At 46.9% G+C, this 19,886-nt stretch overlaps 3 protein-coding genes across 10 annotated transcripts in view; 1 reads left to right on the forward strand and 2 right to left on the reverse strand.

Annotated features, from left to right (window-relative positions):
- Positions 1 to 19,886, reverse strand: part of LOC119454627 (keratin-associated protein 21-1-like) — a 569,870-nt gene that overhangs the window by 34,611 nt on the left and 515,373 nt on the right. The gene's annotated exons all lie outside the window — the stretch shown is intronic.
- On the reverse strand, positions 2,016 to 5,505 carry LOC119452671 (cuticle protein 63-like). Its single transcript, XM_037714651.2, has 4 exons — positions 5,423 to 5,505; positions 3,679 to 3,889; positions 2,727 to 2,914; positions 2,016 to 2,135 (listed from the first exon to the last, which is right to left on the reverse strand). Exons 1-3 carry the CDS (start codon positions 5,432 to 5,434, stop codon positions 2,745 to 2,747), a joined length of 393 nt encoding a protein of 130 aa, XP_037570579.1. The 5' UTR covers positions 5,435 to 5,505; the 3' UTR covers positions 2,016 to 2,135; positions 2,727 to 2,744.
- Positions 13,735 to 15,335, forward strand: LOC119453941 (uncharacterized). The gene has a single exon (XM_037715974.2). It carries the CDS (start codon positions 13,742 to 13,744, stop codon positions 14,597 to 14,599), a length of 858 nt encoding a protein of 285 aa, XP_037571902.1. The 5' UTR covers positions 13,735 to 13,741; the 3' UTR covers positions 14,600 to 15,335.

A 19,886-nucleotide genomic window follows, 5' to 3' on the forward strand; every position in this document is an offset into this window, starting at 1 on the left:
AACAATAGAACATATTTTTTTCTAGACTGCCAGGATGCCGTATTCCTGTGGGATGTCTTGCAAAGAACTCTTAAAAAAGAATTGCCATTAAGCCCTTTCGGAATCCGGCTTCTTCCATGTGCGGATACAGGGGAAGTGCCGAGTGATATGCTAATGTTGCTTTGCTTGCATAGCCTATGGAAGACGAGGATGGATATTAGACATGCTCATATACAAACTCACTCAGCAAGGCACTATTTTGTTGAGAGTATGATCTACACCCCAGACGTGTTCAAAGCCCAATGTGAACCCCCAGAGTGGCTGCCTATATTGGATCAATTGGCTTTTGTGAAGCATTTTTAAGTCACATACACTGGCCGAGTTGTAGCTGGTGTATTTAGAATATGTACGTGTGTATCTGATAATCTTTGTTTGTGTTTGTGAAATGGCAATCAATGACACAAAAAGGCTGTATAGCCTAATGGTTACGACGCTGGCTTTGGGACCGGAGGTACGCGGGTTCGAATGCCGCCTCGGCAAGAAAGTTTTTTTTTCTTTCTTTGTAGTTTCTTGGTACGCCCCACAAATTACGGCTGGCTTAAAAAGCTTCGCTGTTAATAAATAAATAATTAGGTTAGATGTCATATGAGGTCCCCCCTTCAGTCTGACTATGGGATCTCATCCTGTGTACCCGGTGCATGTAACATAACCTATGCATAATAACAATGATTTTAATTCCGAATTCATCATCCAACTTTTTTTTATTACGCAACCACTTTGTTACACTTGCTTTTCTTAATATTACTTTTCTTCGGGAGCATACGCATTTGGCCTAGGGGTTCACGTATTGAGCAGAAAAAAAAACAACGCGAAGTACAGGGCGTAACGAAGTGGCGGACATACAACGCCATGTCCTGGTCCTTGCGCTGTTTCTTCTGCTCCTATAATCTTATGTACACCCACTCCTGCTTCGACCCATTTTCCGCTACATTGAGCGTGCAGATTTCGGGCACTCAAGGTCGTTTACCGTGCACCCGACGCACAATACACCACCAGCGTTGATACATCCCGTAGGAATGTGACCGTCGCGGCTGGTAATCGAACCCGTGATCTTGTGATCTGTGCCCGATAAGGCCCACATTGATGGGTCTTTATTTATCTTCGCCTGCTTGTCGTAATACCGTTGAATAAAGCTTCGGTTCTGACGAGACCGTTTTCCTTGTGTCTATTATTATTTATTTTCCGTGTAAGATTATTTATTGCTTAGAGCAACTGAGTGGTTCGTTGAGTGTTAAACTTAGTGAGTCCGAAAGAAACAAACGGGCTGTTCGAGGACCAGTCATCTCATCAAGTTTTCACTTCTTCCATTATCACAACAAACGTCCTATGCGAGAACATACTGTGATTGTTGACCCAACCCTTAGGGTGCCAGGCGTATACCATGCCCACAATGCTTTTTTATAACTATTGTTTTTCCACATAATTTGGCGCTTTGGTTAATATGGGACAACCCCTTTGGGCTGGTTGGTGTAGCATGGTGTAAGTTCCGGAAGACCACCGCTCAGCCGAAGTTCATAGAACTTACACGTTGCGCTGTGCGTCACTCTTGTTATTTTCAGTTGGCTTGCGTGCTTTATTGTAGCTGAGCAGAAACGGGCTTTCCACTGACTTTGAGTTAATTATATTTTGCTGTAGAATAGAAGGAATGAGAGTTTGGGATTGGAGCTACAACCCCGTGGTCTATAGGAATTCTTAACCACTTTAGGTACCTGCACCAAAGCGGGGCGCACGACCAAATTGTTCATTACAAGCGCAATAAGTGGCATCCGACAGGGCCATGAATAACACGTCGATCCTGTGCTCGTTGGGCAGAAGCTGCCAACACCAGCCTTTAGATTGAGCGCTCGGTCGTTTGAGTGCACGTGTCTTGTGTAAAACCTATTATGCACTAACTTCGAGCACCTTATACATATACAGGAAAGTTGTCAACACAAAAACTGCAACAAGTCCCAACAGCAAGAGCCATTTGTTAAAAAAAGGAAAAAAAAGACTCATCGTGATTCCCTTCGGAAATAAATAGATTGTTTATTTTGAGGGCCTACGCATCGAACTTCATGGCACTTTTGCCGGCCCCGTTCCGGTGGTAAAGCTCTGTCCTGGAAGAAAAGAAGTGCAAGAGCGAAATTACCGCAGTGCATCGCACTGAAAACCGTAGATGCATTCATTGTAGATATTTTTCAGGCACTGTCTAGCGTCTAAACTAGAGACGGATGAAATAGGACCATCGTGGGTCCCTTGACGTGTTCATTGAAATGCGGCTGCCATGGCAGGGAAGTGAACCCGCAACCTCGTGCTCAGCAGCAAAACGACTGAACCGCCGTTGCGAGTAGTACTGAGATTAATATTATTGCTTACGCGTTTGCAGAAATGAGATACAGTGCAGGCTTTTTAAACAATGTAGCATTTATGAAGATTGTTACTTGATTTTACTATATAGGAGAATTTTACTGCGCGAATCCTCACACATCGGAGATAGATTTAAGGTGGTGAGCGCTTCGGTGGGAAAAGAATATTTGTATTCTATGAGATGAATCAGTGTTTTCTGCAGTCAATGACCATCTATTACTTTCGGAATAATTATCCTGTTGGGCTTTTACATTGCATCTTACTACATAACAGTACATAATAGTGCGGACAGAGTAACAACAATAGGACGACACAAGCGTGGGCACGCAAAACATGATTACCTTTTAATTACTGCTAATTCAGCCATGATAGCCGTAGCCATGACCATAGCCAAATCCGTGACCATAGCCGAGGCCGACAGCCTTCACAACACCGCCGTAACCATGACCGCCATAGCCATAGCCAAGGCCGTGTCCGTAGCCGAGACCATATCCGTGTCCATAGCCGTGTCCGTAGCCGACAGCCACAGCTAGAAATTGGTAACACGAAGTGAGAGTATCCTTTAAACCACGAAGCTCAATACTTCGAATAAAAACAATTCGTTGTGACATTTTGCATGTAATATCAGCTGCAGAATGCAGGCGTAAAGATGCAAAATTGACAAGATTTACCCAAAGTACAAAAGCAAAGCAAAGCGAGAAGCCAAGCGCTGCTGGGTGACGTGACGTTGCCTCGAGGGGCGCGGCGTTGCGCTCGCAGAAACGTCCCAGTTTCGGTTTCGCACAGTCCGAGGGCCGCAATTCGTCATTCCACAGTTCCGTGGGTTTTCAAAACTGGAAAGTCCAATATGGCTGGTACGCTCTTTTCAATTTCCCAATTACAATGAGTTCACGGAAAGCAAAAGATAAAAATTTCATTATTTGATTTTGATTAGTTAGCGACTAATTACCGCGTATTAACCTTCCCCCGATAGTCGGTACCACTTACGGCATGTCTCCGAAGGAACCGTCAATTTATTTCACAACGACTTTATTTTATTTTTTATTTTCAATATTCCTTAAAGACTTCGCAGATACACCCTGAATGAGGTGCCAATACTGACCCTCTTAAAAAAAACATCAAGACGCTAATAACATTAAAGCGGAGTGCTTTGACTGTCTGCGCATTGAAGCTTCGTTTATTGCATTGAGTTGACATCCAAAACAAGTGAATATCATGAAACTTAAATAAAATGAAATATACCACAAATTGCAGCGCTCAGATAACACACAATAGAGAACTGCTTCAGCTCACCGCGGGCAGGAGCGACGTGAGCAGTCTTGGTGACGGTGGTGATGGCGAAGGGTCCATGTCCGTAGCCGCCGTAGCCGCCGTAGCCGTGACCGTAGCCGTGACCATATCCAAGGCCATAGCCGCCATAACCGTGGCCGTAGCCAACAGCCACAGGTGCAGCGGCGTAGCCACCAAGGGCGACGGCAACGAGGCCGAGGAAGGCGACGAGTGTCTGCGAAAAAACAAACACATTACACTTGCTGCACGCAGAATGAAGTATCAGATACCTCACTGCATTATTCCTCATTACGCCGCTTGCTGCAATGCACCACCAATGCGAGCGCATTGCAGGTCATTTGGGGTGGTGCCTTAATATAGGCAGCGGCAAATCAGTTCTGCGGAATCCCGCAACGCTCATAAAAGGAAAAAAAAAATGTCATCCACCCGTGTGTGGCGCGAAGCTAGAAAGGAAACTAACACGGGTCTCTCAGAAACAAAGCTTCGTAGTTGAGGAAAAATTCGTCCTGGTCCCTTAGTAGCTTCGTGCTGCATACCGGTGGATGGTAGTTTTTACTCTTATAGGGAGTACAAAAAGAAAAACGTAGCTTCGAATGCTCGAGAAGTAGAGCACGGTGAATATTAATGTCTCTCTGAGCCAACAGTCGTGAAGTTCCCGCCTAGCGCACTACACTATAGATATTATCTGCAAACACATTTGGGCAATCCTCCTCGAGAACTCACCTCTCAACAACGGGCTTTCGGTTTAGCTGCGCGGTGCGAGTAGCTAAGAAGGCTTTCTCTATTATTGTCCATTGATAGTTCATTTAGAAAGTATGCGAGATAATTAACCTCCTGACGCGAGGTGCATAAAGCACGATCTTTTTTTTTTTTTTAATTTGCAAACCGGGCGTCTTCCTTTCAGCTCTTTCCTTTATTTCCCGCGCCAGTTATATATTGCAACGTGGCGTGGATTACTTGAAGAGTCGGACATTACCTTGCGGCACGGCACACATCAAAATGTAATGCGAAGTAAGAAATCAATTTCACTGGCTCAAATGGAAGATAATGTCTAGGGCGCAGTTTACATTTCCGAAATTTTAGCCGGTCGATTCTCTAGACAAGCTGGAATCGCAAGATTAGCGGACTTTTCAGTGGCATTTGGTGTGGGGGCGTCGAAATGCATTAATCATCAAATGTAGTGTGCCCTAAAATTCGCAAGAAAAAGCCTTCACACACACAAAAAAACCTAGGAACTTAAATGACGGATACAATGATATTAGCGCGAGTAGGATTTGCAAATACACGGACGTCCTTCGAGCCTGGCTTCACTACCTCAAATAAACATGCGCAAATTCCTTGTAATGGTTTATTATGGAAGCATTCGATAAAACAGCTTTGAGATAGTATAAAACACCCTCACATGATTTTGGGTATCGCTTTGTTACGCATTGAATAGGAAATGTTTTTGGCTTCAGAAACGTAAGCGTCAGGAAACAGACAATCTATGCTATGCATGCATAAGTTTTTTCTTTCAACAGTCCAACCAAAAAGCCTAAAGCACGACTGTCTTTCTTTTAATCAAATGAAACTTCGCCATATTATATCGCACAAACGGGTTGCATCAGTCCTTCCATAATGACGTACGCCACTACTTCCCCCTCCTCCTTCAATTCGGCTGTATGTGCAAACAAGCGAGCGCCAAAGGAGCGCACAAATCACGCGCACATCCCGGTAGCGAAGAACAAAATAATCGCGCAAGACTCACAAGCGTGTTCATGGCTGCTGTTGGCGTTTACGGACAAGTCCGGCAGCGGCCGAGTGCCGGTTTTTATACGCGCGCCGCACGGCGGAGGGCGCGGCTTTGGGCGAGAAAGCGCGTGCCTAATGCGCGCTGGCCGGGCGTTACAGTTTCGTGTCTCAGAAAGGGGGAGCGCACGATAAAGGAAGGTCAACCGCACGGCCGGTCGCTCATACTCGTAGAACTGGGGGGCGTCCCGTTGCGGACAAGCGGCGCCGCAGCTGACCTGAGCGCCATCTCCCTGCGCTGCGCGTAAACTTGAGGCGCTTGTCGCTAAATACGCTGTGCTGGTGCCGGTGGTGGCATTGTAGGTGGCCTGCGCCACCAATCAGGGGCTGCAACTGCGTCGACTATGCGCTGCTGTCAAGAGCACAAACGATTCTACCATCGGTCCCTTCGATGTCACGTAAAAAAAGAAAAAAAAAAAAAAAAACGTGAGAAAACCCGACACAACCTTTTGCTCTACGTGGGGCACCCTACCTGCTACGCACAGGTTCGTGTAAAAATTATCTCTTGTCCAGTTCGCCGAGCAATTCCTCCCTTTCTGAATTGAAGCATTGCCAGTCGCAGATGTAGTGCTCCGCGTCAGCCACTTGACTGCGTTTTGTGACGACGGAAGAGCTAGCGCACCAAGGCTTCAAAAGTAGCGTGACTTTGCTGCGAGTTATCCGCTTCGTAACAAAGGACTCGGGTGTTGAATAGGTTTTCGGCGGAAGCTAACCTAGCTTGCAATGTTTTATCTTTGTGTAACACCAATGTCTCCCATTGAACGCAATAAGTAACTGAACAAAAAACATTAATAAATAGATCATGATATAGGTAAATAAAGAAACTTTGTTTTAACCGGTTTCTGATTGTTTCGAATTAAGATATTCGTTGCTGCTTACAACATTTGCCGGCAGTCGAATGTCGCTGCGGCATGTGGATGTACGACGGGAGCCACTCTTCTCACCGCCTCACCCAACAAAAAATAAAAAATAAAATAAATAAAATACACGACTGGTTTCACACAGTCATTCGTAATTATATGGCTGTGTTTCGCTGTTTCATGTCAATAGCCAAATCAATGCTGCCAGAGAGAATCTTATGAGCTTGTGATGACAGTTGTCGCAACTTTTGAAAAATCTTGAGTATATTGGTAACAGACAGTGAATCTGCTTGAAAATTTTGTTCCCCCTTGAAAAACCGGCCAGATAAGCACCTTCAACGCTTCAAACGACATTGTGGCGGTAACACTATGCCGTACACGAGTTTGGAGTAGTTTAAGTGTTTCGATGAAGAGGAATGAGCGTTAAAGATCAGCTTTATTTCGACTGACCTTCAACCTGTTGTATCTGTTGATATTTGTTTATTTATCTGTTTAGGCGTTTATCCATTCATTCATGCTTTTCATTTAGTTATTTAGGAAGATTAGCGTAGCTTGCACTAGTGGGGCAAGGCTAAAGAAACAGCGGAGCTGATCCGCCCATAGCACTGCCAAGTCATCCCCAGCATTTTCCAGACTTTATTGATTATTGATCGATTATCGATTACCTATTGATTGGCTATCGATTGGTTATCGCAAGGTATTGGCCACGTATTTGGGCTTGGCTAAGCACTACCAAGTCATCCCCAGCATTTTCCGGAATTTATTGATTATTGATCGATTATCGATTAGCTATTGATTGGCTATCGCCAGGCATTGGCCCCGCATTTTGGCTAGGCTAAGCACCACCAAGTCATACCATCATCGAGCTTAAACACATTCGGTAGTTCACAGGGGTACGTGCCATTGCGCTTGGGCCTTTATTGCACTACCGCCAGAATCGGCCCACATTTTCTCTTCGTTCTGCACGGACTAACGGCCGGCTTAAACAGCAAGAAATTCTGCGAACACAAAGCGCAAGCAGGCTGGGCGTTACAAAGGGCAGGTGAATGGCACGAAGTATTGCTTATCCTTTTTTTTTTTTTTTTTGAGCGAAAGAGGGCGTAAGAGGTTCAAGGGTCTAGCGCTCTTTTCACTACGTTGTTTTATTTAATTATGGCTTAGCGCTTTTTTCTTCAACAAATGGTGACGGAAAAGCTGCTAATTAGCAGAAGTACACTAATTAACCTTTTAAGCAAGCATATTAAATCACATCTTACAAGGTGTTGTTGTTGTCTTTGTTGGTGCATGTAGAGCTGATGTTGTTGCGCAAAAATACTGCAACGAAGGTGGTGACAAGCAGGCACGAACGAGCGTTGTAAGGAAGGCCGAAATGTGTGCCTAGTTTTTCGGGATTATAAATCCAGTACTATTTCAGTAACCCGGCGATCTCACACCTCCTTTACCCAGACACGTGCAAGACAGATAAATGCAAAAACTGTGGTTCTAGAGCCAATCTGGAACATGTAACAGCTATGGGAATGTCGAGGCAAAACAAACAATAATGGGGATGCAGCCTCTCGCGATCGCCTCCGCGTGCGCTGGGAGAGTGTGTTGCTCAGCTCTGCCCTTGACGATCAACTTTGGGCTGTCCAGCGGGCCGAGGAAGCCGCCAGGACTAAAGAGCTCCTGGCCGTCACCTAGGCGGGACCATTTGCCCATCCCAGAAACTCGCAGGGCCTTTAAATAAAGTTATTTGACTGACTGACTGTCTATATTTAAACACCCATGGCATTCTGTTACCACGTTTTAAAATTGCAAGAACATAAGGAACAGCATTTAGAGTTTTTATTTGATTGCACGAAGTTTATTCTTTCTTTCTATGCAGAGCAAAGTGAAGAAAGTTCTTAATCTACAAGTATTATTGAAAGAACAAAGCGCAGACGTTTTCAAAACTAAGTACAATATTACTTTGCACGCGAAAAAAAAAAATACCAAGCACAATAGGCACGGAGAAACATTAAACGATAGAATGAAAATCTAACAACTAAGAACACAAAAAAAAGCCGGCAGATCCTACGCCCTGTGGGAATCGATGTTATGCGAAGCAGTATACGGGGACCCTGCCAAGTTAACGAAACGACCATGAGAGCACCAAGACGTATACGCGGCTGTTTCATGACCTACGTGACACGCATGTCATGACCTATCATTTATGTTCGTCATACACTCTTGTCATACTATGCCAATTTTGGTACATACCAAGATAACAAAACGACCATGAGAGCACCAAGACGTAGGCGGATAGATAGATACTCTGAAAGTGGTATATGATCGCCAAGACACGATTCGCTTATAAAAAGTATATATGCGCATCATGTCGGCTACAATCCGGTACATACAGGAGGAAGAGGAGAGAAAGAGAGAAGGCAGGGATGGTAAATACAATATCTAAAGAAACTACTAGGCCAACCGTGACTGCCACATTCACAAAGTAATAATAACAAAAAAGCTAAGACTACACAAACCACACAGTTGCATCGTGTGATCCCGCACGTATCTACAATACCTGACGTGGTTTCTTGCATGGTTCACATCATATAGGTTTGGTTTCGTTTTGTGCATATATGTATAGCACAACACACTACAGGGAATTGGCCATGAATCGGGCGACAGTGGGTAGAAAAGGGAAGAATGCTTAAAGAGGATTTTCTTATTTAGGAATGAGGTATGAAATGAATTCTAATCGTTAATATCAATTTTCATGGCATATTATCTTAAAATTTGAAGTTAATATTTTTGTTTTCATGTAGGCTTGGTACACAAACTGCATATATTCATCCTTTTCTTCGTCTGTTGCGTTCCTAATATAGAGGATACTTGGAGCTTCGATAAAAATTTTCATCAGTGCCTCGACATGGGCTGGCGTCATGTGAGATCTATCTGATGTTAAGAACCTGTTCATGGTGGAAAAGCTTCTTTCAACGGCAACAATTCCTACGGGAAGAAGCAGTATCTTCATTGCAGCTGATGACAAAGCAGAGAACATTCCTTTTCTCTTGACCTCAATGCCAAGCATTAGCAGTGCTTGCTGTGAAGCCAGCTCTCCAGGATGCCGTCTCGAAATTCTACTCACCCCCCGGTCTAGTCGTTCGGAGCTTAACGATAACAAGAGCAATGTGCCACATTGTAAAATTTACGACTAAGCATAGGGATAGTGCTCGTACTGTACGTATTGTGCATACCAGTACGTTGACTTAAAAATGGAAAAACAGAAAGACCAAACATGAATCTAGCATCTCATTCACGCGCAAGCGACTACCGCGACCTCAAGGATTCTCCGCTCCCTGCAGGTCGCAGTGCAGCACTGTCGTCTGCGCACTGAACATCAAAATTGGGCCTCACAGTAAAGGCCACGTAGCGTCCACCTCCGCAAAGAGTGAATATTTCTTAAAGCGATTACCACAGTGGATGGGTTCAGCGTAATTTTTTTCCAGGATGAGTGCCTGTCTTAAAGAGGGGAGGGGGCGGGGACAAAATATTTTGTCTCCCATAATGCATGGGAGACAAAAGCTAGTGCCATGTCTATCATTATTCTTAGACACACTTCAGTTACACAGTTCCTCATGCGCGCCCACTGGCCGCCGTGGCCGCAGCGACTGGCGGTGGAACTATCGGCGCTGCAGTCGCGCCCTACGTCCCGCACCACGCGTCGACTCCTCCGGCAGCGCTCGGTCGTTTGCACCGGATGGCCGTTTGTTCGATGGTAAACGTAATTTAGCTACGCGCTCGCAGATTTATGGTAAACCAGTGACGCGTAAGTAACCAGGATTTCACTGTGTCTCTGTATCAAACGGAGCATCATACAGCGCCCGTCGTTTACTCGTGCGATGACTGCGGCGGGTTGTTTTCCCTAACTGGCCTGTACCGTTAGCTCTGTATTTCAGCTGCCCCCACAGAATTTTAAGCTGATCGCCCTCGAGTAACATGTCTAGCCAGTCTCTAAAGGCTTCAACTGTGGCGCAAATGAGTGTTCGTGCGCTACATAACTGCTTTCCAAGCGACGTTTTCCCGATGAGAAGGGTCGCAATGTAAGGGTCGCAGCGTTGTTTTGCTTTGGCTGACTGATTCTTAAGATTTGTAGTAATTAAACACGGCGAGTGCCTCTGCAGAAGTAGCGAGATTAACGCATGGCGCGCAGCAGTTTTTCCAACTTGGAGACCGTGCTGCAGTGAATTGATCCACCCCCTAGCACCGCCTCTGTGGGCACTAAGCTTTATTGACACATGCATTTTTACATATCGCGGATATTACAGGATGTGCAAATGCGTTGGAAGTGATCTGCGGGCAGTGGAACGAGCGAAGGTGAAAAAATTAAATTTTTTTTAGGTCAGAGCTTGATTGTATTTTTGACGAACAAGAGAAACAACAAACACAGTGACAATGTTTATTTACACTACGCGCAACAAAACGTTCTCTTGAGCCACTTTTTCTCAAAGTAATCTTGCCCTCTTATTGGTGGCTTGCATCTACTCTGTCAACAGTGACTCACGGTTCATTTTCTGTTTTTGAAAAAGAAGTGCAAGTGCATGACAAGATAGAACTTGACCTTAACAATCACCTCCTCATAGTGGTCATCGCATCCTAGCGCCGGCACATATGATTTTTCTAGCTGGTCCACGATGCTCCAAAATACGCCGCCAAAAACTACTTTACTACGAAGTGTTGTGACGAACTATTAAGGCCTTATATTATATTATAGTGCTACGGAACAGTATTTGCCTTGACGAAGAGGCGAGCAGTGTGAAGACGACGACGAAGATTAGAGGCTACTGCGGGCTGTGGCTTCTTGGCCAAGTGCGGCGCATTTCTTTGTAAATATACTTGTATATAGCTTTTCGTCTGCGTCTTCCTACGTAACATATCTGGTGGAGGTGGACGTTCCCTGTACCTCGTCACGGAGCTTCGCAGTGGACGGTACGTCGAGTCTTCCGTCATGGCTCCCGCCGACGACAGCTCGACTCAGCCAGCTCCGACACCTGCTGCCACTTCGACGACCTACATCGCTCTCCCCGCTTCCCGCGATCCTGGCGTATTCTCGGGCAAAGATGGGGAAGACGTCGACGACTGGATCAGCCTGTACGAACACGTCAGCCGCAATAACCGGTGGGACCCTACTATCATGCTCGCCAACGCACTCTTTTACCTCGGTGGCACACCTCGAGTTTGGTTTCGGACACACGCAGAGGAGATCACCAGTTGGGATTCGCTTAAGCAAAAGCTCCGAGACTTGTTCGGAAACCCCTACGGTCACCAACGTGCCGCGCAGAGGGCGTTATCCGGCCGTGTGCAGACGTCCACAGAGCCCTACGTCACATACATCCAAGGCGTCTTGGCTCTGTGCCGCAAAGTTGACGCACACATGACTGAGCCAGACAAGGTTTCCCACATCCTCAAAGGCACTGCCGATGACGTCTTCAACTTGCTCGTATTCAACAACGTGGCGACCGTGGATGCAGTTATAAAAGAGTGTCGCCGCCTGGAACTCGCTAAAAGCCGACGTATCGACCAGCAGTTTGCCCGTCTGCCCAACACCCCAGCGACATCTTCCTGTGCCGACGCTCCTCGTCCCAACAACACTGGTGATGTTACCAGGATCGTCCGGCGTGAGATTGAGGCCGCCTATCCGGCTGCCTTCGACTCCAGCTCCTCCACCGCACCTGCAGTCACGGTTTCCCTGATCCAGGCAGTTGTCCGCCAGGAGTTCGCGAACATGGGTCTTCACACCGTCTGCTCGGCCCATCGCCCTGATACCCATCCGGCTTCTTCGATTACGCCCCGTCCCACATCTTATTACCCACCACGTTTCCGCAACCCATCTGAATGGCGCACTGCTGACGACAAGCCCATTTGTTTTCACTGCCGTAGAATCGGGCACATTTCTCGCCACTGTCGCAGTCGTTGGAGTTCCCCGACCCGGTCTACTTATACTGCCTACTCTCGCCCAGGTGGCCCTTCTCGACCCTATGCAGCACGCTCCGATAATGCCGCCACTGATTCTCCTGCGCCGAACCGCCCCTATTCTCGTTCGCCTTCGCCCCAACGACGACAATCTCGCTCTCCTCAGCCCCGTCGCTCCTATTCGCCGACTCCCTTCGGACGCCGCTACCAGCCGGAAAACTAGACGATGCAGCGCCTCGAGGTGACGCTGCATTGCTCCCTACGCCGCCAAATCCTCTACTGACGTTGCCCACTCATCTGAACCTTCTTGACGTGCAAGTCGACGGTGTTTCTGTATCTGCTCTTATAGACACTGGGGCGCATGTATCCGTAATGAGTGCTGACCTTCGTAACCGGCTGAAGAAGATACTCACACCCCCCACGACGCCTGTTGTCCGTGTCGCCGATGGCGGAACAGCCCCCGTAATTGGTATGTGTGCCGCCCGCGTCTCCTTCGCCGATCGCTCCACTATCGTGCTATTCACAGTCATCACCCACTGTCCCCACGACATCATCCTCGGCTTGGACTTCCTCTCCGCGCATTCTGCTCTCATCGACTGTTCCGCCAGTACTCTCCGCCTTGACCTGCCTGTTCTGGATCCCTCTGAACCACACCCTAGTCGCCTCAGTTCCGTCGACTTCGTTCGCTTGCCACCTTCGGCACTGACCTACGTTGACTTAGTGTCATCCCCACCAGTGCCCGACGGTCACTACATCGCGGCTCCCATGCAAGACGTCCTGCTTACACACGGGATCACAGTGCCTCATACAGTTTTATCTATTACGGCGAATTGCGTCTGCCTGCCCGTGGTCAATTTTGGCTTGACGGCACAAGTGCTGCCACGCGGGATGTCTCTGGCCCAGCTTTGCTCATTCGAGGATCACTCAGTAGCATCTATTGCAGTAGACGACAATTCAGCCGATCCTCCTCTACCATCGCAGTCGGCAACTTGTGCCATTGCCGACTTACAGAAAATGATTGCGCCCGACATGCCGTCCGAGCACGCTCGTGAGCTCTACCGCGTTTTGTTATCCTATCACGATATTTTTGACTTTAACGATCGTCCCTTGGCCCAAAAGGTGGGCTTGGTGGCTGTGCTTCACCGCAGACCACTAATCCGCTGCATTTCGCCATGCAGGTACGCGGTTTCATCACCGGACTTCTTTTGCCCGCAATTCTGGCCTTCCCACAAGCCACAGCCATCCCAGCAACCTGTCCAAGCACGCCTGGTGCGAGCCCTTTGCCTGCTCCTGCCACGACTGATTCGTCGTGTCCAATAGCGCCGCCGCCACCCTCTTTGGATCCGAATTCACCATTGAAATCGCCATCGTCAGCAACATCGTCTCCCAAGTCAGCTATAAAACCGCCCCTGTCTTCCCCCGCGCCCTGTGGGCTTGGTGGCTGTGCTTCACCACAGACCACTAATCCGCTGCATTTCGCCATGCAGGTTAGTGCAACGTATCATTCTTTCGGGAAAAAATCCAGCAACTATTTTCTAATACAGCTACCAAGCCCACGGTGCTGCGCTACAATTGTTGTCGAATGTGTTCATGCAATGTATTCATTGTTGCTTTTGTCGGGTGATATTGAAACGAACCCTGGCCCTCCCGATATTGATGACGTAATGACTGAGTTGGGAAAGCTAGCTGCTGGCCAGTCAAAACTAATTACCGAAGTACTAGACCTAAAAAGCAAGCTATTGACAACAGACAAAATCTTATCGGACCTAAGTAAACGCATGACTGATTTAGAAGGACATTATAAAGCAATTTCATCTCTACGAACCGACCTAGATACCATAAGAACAGATGCCTCTCAAATGGCAGGCCAGATCGCTCGCCTTGCTACACAGATGGATGATGCCGAGAACAGGTCACGCCGTAATAATCTAATATTTTATAATATCCCCGATCCTAACTCGAAAGAAACATTTGCAGAATCTGAAAAAATCATTATCCGCCACTGCAATGAACACTTGAACTTCGTCGTTGATCCCAATCACATTGAGCGTGCGCATCGCCTTGGACGCCATACAGAAGGCCGTGCTCGGCCACTCATCGTAAAATTTAATCAATTCAAAACTAAAGAATCTCTCCTTTCTAATGGCCCAAAATTTAAGGGAAGCAATTTCAGCGTCGGTGAAGATTTCTCTCAGCCCATCAGATTTGCTCGCAAACGCCTTATTGCTTTCGCCAGATCGAAATCCGCACCCTTTTCTCTGCGCTTCAACACATTGCACATTGGTACCAGACGATACGTGTTTGACCATTCCACCGAATCTGTTAAAGAAATATCGTAGCAATTGCCCAGTCATCAACATGTGCCTTCCCGCCCTCGGCCCGCCCCGCGATCAAACTTGTTTCTTTCCGCTATCTTTACTAACATACGCAGCTTCATCCCAAAACGGGACATTATTTCTAATCTGGTCTCGTCATCTTGCAGTAACATTCTAATATTAACGGAAACATGGCTTACAGAAGACGTAACGGACAGCGAAGTGCTCGCTGACCTACCAAATTTTCAACTGTTTCGAAACGATCGCAGGGGCACGAGGGGGGGAGGGGTACTTGTCGCCGTGAGCCAAAATATACCTTGTACATCTGTAAACATTGTGTCCGATCTTGAAATCCTATGGCTTAAATGTCATGCCACACCTCATTCAGTTCTGCTAGGCGTTTGCTATAGACGCCCTCATAGTACTCCAGACTTCTCTTTCAAGCTGAATAACATCCTAAGTGAAATAACGACCAAACACCCCAACATGCATGTAATTCTATTTGGAGACTTTAATTTTCCTGATATCGATTGGTCAAGCCGGCTTGCACCAGCGGCTACATCAAGGGAATCAAACGAGTTCCTTGAGTTGTGCCTCAACTTTAACTTATTCCAAATGCTCACAGAACCAACCCGTGTTACCGGTAACTGCCAGAATATTCTAGACCTTGTCTTAACAAGTAATCCCGAGAGCGTGTCATCTATCGCGTATCTTCCCGAAATCAGCGACCATAAAGTCATTCACGTCGACTTCATAATTAAACCCGTTTTCACTCCGACTGTTAAAAAAACTATTCGTTTGTATGATAAGGGTAATTACGAAGCAATTAATTATGAACTGACGCAATTTTACCCCTCTTTCGAAAGTGCCCTTCATTGTCATAACGCAGGCGAAAACTGGCTGATTTTCAAAGAGAAACTACAAAATCTGGTTGGCAAATACATTCCCCAAATTAACATTAAATCTAATTCAGCACAACCCTGGTTCAATAAAGCATTGAAACGATTAGAAAACAAGAAAAAACGTCTCTTCCGCGCAGCTAAGTCCCATAACAACCCTGATGCATGGAATAAGTACAAAACCGCGGAAACTGCTTATTTGGAAGCCATAAGTCACGCTAAACGCTCATTCTTTTATTCTGATGTACCGAACATGCTTAAGAACAACCCCCAAAAATTCTGGCAAGTCATAAATCCACAGGACACGCGCACAATTACTTTATCCAATGAGTCAGGTGATGCCCTAACCGACGCTGAATGCGCCCACGTGTTTAACGCCGCCTTTGCATCAGTTTTCAATCAAGAAACTGAACTGTCATTTTCTATTATGGAAGCAAAATTTCAATGTACCATGCCACCAATTACATTTTTCCCATCCGGCATTTCATCCCTAATAGACAAGATCAAACTTTCATCATCAGCCGGTGTGGACAACATTACGTCAAAACTTCTGAAAAACACTAAACACATTTGTGCAGCATATCTCTCTCTACTATTTTCACAGTCAATTTCAACAGGCATGCTGCCTTCAGACTGGAAACATGGAAAGGTCGTTCCAGTCCACAAATCGGGCAACAAACGCTCCCCATTAAATTATCGCTCCATCTCATTAACCAGTGTGCCCTGCAAAATCCTTGAACACATCATCTACACACATATCATGGACTTCCTTGATGCTAACAATTTTTTTCACCCTGCGCAGCATGGCTTCAGGAAAGGTTTTTCCTGCGAAACGCAGCTAGCTATGTTTGTTCACGACCTACATGTTAACCTTGACTCAAACTTCCAGACTGACGCCATCTTCCTAGATTTCGCAAAAGCTTTTGACAAAGTTCCTCACGAGCGTCTACTACTAAAACTTGCCGCGTTACATCTTAATGCCGATATCTTAGCATGGATTAAAGAATTCTTAAGTAACCGTTCACAATCAGTCTATGTCAACAATCAAATATCTAATTCTATCCCCGTAACCTCAGGCGTCCCTCAAGGGTCCGTCCTTGGTCCACTTCTATTTCTAATTTACATTAATGACTTACCAATGCATGTATCTTCTAAAATCCGTATGTTTGCAGATGATTGCGTAATTTATCGTAGAATTAACAGCGTTTCCGATAACACGTCTCTCCAGAACGATCTGGGAAGTGTGCAAGAATGGTGCAATATTTGGCTAATGGAACTAAACCCTAATAAATGTAAAACTGTCTCCTTCCACCGCCGTAAAAATCCACTTGTTTTCTCGTACCAAATTTCTGGCGCCTACCTGGAACTAGTTCCTTCCTACAAATATCTCGGAGTAACCCTTTGTAGTGATTTAACCTGGACATCGCACATTGCGAACATCATTTCATCTGCTAATAAAACGCTCGGTTTTTTAAAACGCCATTTGCGCCACGCCCCTCAAAATGTAAAATTACTAGCCTATCAGTCTCTCGTCAGAACAAAACTAGAATACGCATCCCCCATTTGGAACCCGCATCAAGTATATCTCATCAATCAACTTGAATCGCTTCAAAATCGAGCTGCAAGATTTATTCATTCTATGTACTCTTACGAAGTCAGCATATCGGCACTGAAATCAGAATCCGGTTTATCATTGCTTGCATCTCGTCGCCGTATTGCTAGTCTTTGTCTTTTTCACAAGTTTTTTTACAGCTCGCTCGGCAAGCCACCATATATTCTCCCCCCGGCACGCATCTCCAGTCGCACCGGTCATCCGCAACAAGTTGCGCGCCCGCGTACGCGCACCGTCACTTTTTCGTCTTCATTCTTTTTTCGTGCAGCAACAGACTGGAATGGCCTTTCTAATGAAATCACAGTCATAACCTGTCCGTCCACATTTTTGAACACCGTAACAAATTGCCTTGCATTGTAATAAAATATGGCTTTCAAATTTTTTTATGTATGTACCCACCCCTTATGTAATGCCCCTTCAATGGGGTCTTTAAGGTATTAAAATGAAATGAAATGAAATGAAATGAAATGAAACAGCTGTTAAACATCGCATTAATACCGGCGATGCCCCTCCTATTCCTCGCCGCCCGTATCGAGTGTCCCCGGCTGAGCGTCAAGTTATTCACGCTGAAGTTCGCAAAATGCTTGCCAAGAACATTATTGAACCGTCGTGTAGTCCATGGGCGTCACCTGTTGTACTTGTAAAGAAGGATGGCTCATGGCGCTTTTGCGTGGATTATCGGCACCTGAACAGGGTTACCAAAAAGGACGTGTATCCCCTACCTCGGATTGATGACGCCCTTGACTGCCTCCACGGTGCTCGCTATTTCTCCTCTATTGACCTTCGCTCCGGCTACTGGCAGATTGCCGTGGACGATCTAGACCGCGAGAAGACTGCTTTTGTAACACCCGACGGTCTTTATCAATTCAAAGTGATGCCTTTCGGTCTATGTAATGCTCCTGCCACTTTTGAACGCATGATGGACTCCCTTCTTCATGGCTTCAAATGGTCCACGTGCCTGTGCTACTTAGACGACGTTATAGTATTCTCCCCAACGTTCGCTACACACTTGGAGCGCCTCTCAGCAGTCCTGGACGTTTTTCGTCGAGCCGGTCTACAACTCAACGCATCGAAGTGCCAATTCGGCCGTCACCAGATTACTGTCCTTGGACATCTCGTTGACGCGCACGGAGTGCAACCGGACCCAGGCAAGATCCATGCTGTTACGCACTTCCCTGTTCCGAAGTGTGTCAAAGATGTGCGGAGCTTCGTCGGCCTGTGTTCGTACTTCCGCCGTTTCGTGAAAAATTTCGCGGCAATAGCACGACCACTAACAGAGCTTTTGAAAAAAGACACTCCTCTCCAGTGGGGCGATAACGAGGCCTCTGCGTTCTCGCATCTAATCGACCTCCTCACAACGCCTCCCGTTCTGGCCCACTTCGATCCTTCTGCGCCTACCGAAGTCCGTACTGATGCCAGCGGCCACGGAATTGGCGCGGTACTGGCACAACGCCAGCGCGGCAGCGACCGTGTTATCGCTTACGCCAGCAGGCTCCTTTCACCCTCCGAGCGCAACTATTCCATCACTGAGCGTGAGTGTCTGGCCCTAGTTTGGGCGGTTGCGAAGTTCCGTCCATACTTATATGGCAGGCCCTTTTCCGTTGTTACAGACCACCACGCGCTTTGCTGGTTATGCTCACTGAAAGATCCTACAGGAAGACTTGGTCGCTGGGCCTTACGCCTCCAAGAATATTCGTATACTGTTACCTACAAATCCGGCCGACTACACAAGGATGCTGACTGCCTGTCTCGCTACCCGGTAGACGAGCCTGACGACGCCGACAGTAGTAACACCAACGGCATTTTCTCTGTCTGACTTGCCCGCAGGGGCGTCTGCGTAAGCAGGCGTTTGGTGCGTTGCGACACCACGTACCCGAGCACATGAGGGTTGGACCCTCCCGCGTGTAGCCGTGCGCGGCTTAGCCGTGTCCGGGGAAAAGGGGATCCTGGGGGTTGAGCCGATGCCGGGTGTTTGGACCTTTACGGCCCCTCGGCGGAGGCAACACACCTCTTTGGCCTCTGCTTCACGTAGACGGCACCCCCGGACCGACCCGCCCGGGGGAAACCGGTAGTCGTCTTTTCCTATCTCTCTCTACCCTCATCTTCGTCTTTCCCTTCCACTTTTAATCTGTCCTGTCCCCTTTTTTTTCATTCACTTCAACTTTTCCTGGCGGCAAGGGTTAACCTGGTGTGGCTGTCCTACCTTGGGTATACCATATTGGGTTATAGTAACGGCATACTGCTGGCGCTGTGCAGACTTTTTTCATGTTCTGCCACGCCCCCTTGTTGGGCTCCGTGGTGGGTGGCAGACGCCGTTGCCGAATAAATAATTTCTTTCCATGGGACCCTCAAACCCCTTCTCTACCGATCGTGCCTCGAAAAGGGTACGCACCGACGCAACCTCGCTATTCTGGCCCAAAAACAAAGAAATTTTCCCGAAATTCCACGTCCTTCACTGTGAGCCGTCATCTACGAAAGCTAGATCAATTTCCCCATTTCTTGTGGCCAAGTGCCTAAAAGAGACTATTGGAGCTGGTTATAAGGTAACAAAGATGTCAAGTGGAGATCTGCTCCTCGAACTAAAAGACAAAGAACAATACAACAGACTCGCACACCTCGTAGCCTTTGGTAACATCCCTGTTTCTGTAAGCGCACATCGAACAATGAACACAGTAAAAGGCGTAGTATCAGACGAAGACCTAATGACATTGAATGAAGAAGAACTCCTGGATGGATGGAAGGACCAAGGGGTAATCCATGTGCAGCGCATCAAAATCAGACGGAATGACAACGAAATCCC

The sequence above is a fragment of the Dermacentor silvarum genome, chromosome 5 (genome assembly GCF_013339745.2).
Source record: "Dermacentor silvarum isolate Dsil-2018 chromosome 5, BIME_Dsil_1.4, whole genome shotgun sequence".
Classification (NCBI taxonomy): domain Eukaryota; kingdom Metazoa; phylum Arthropoda; class Arachnida; order Ixodida; family Ixodidae; genus Dermacentor; species Dermacentor silvarum.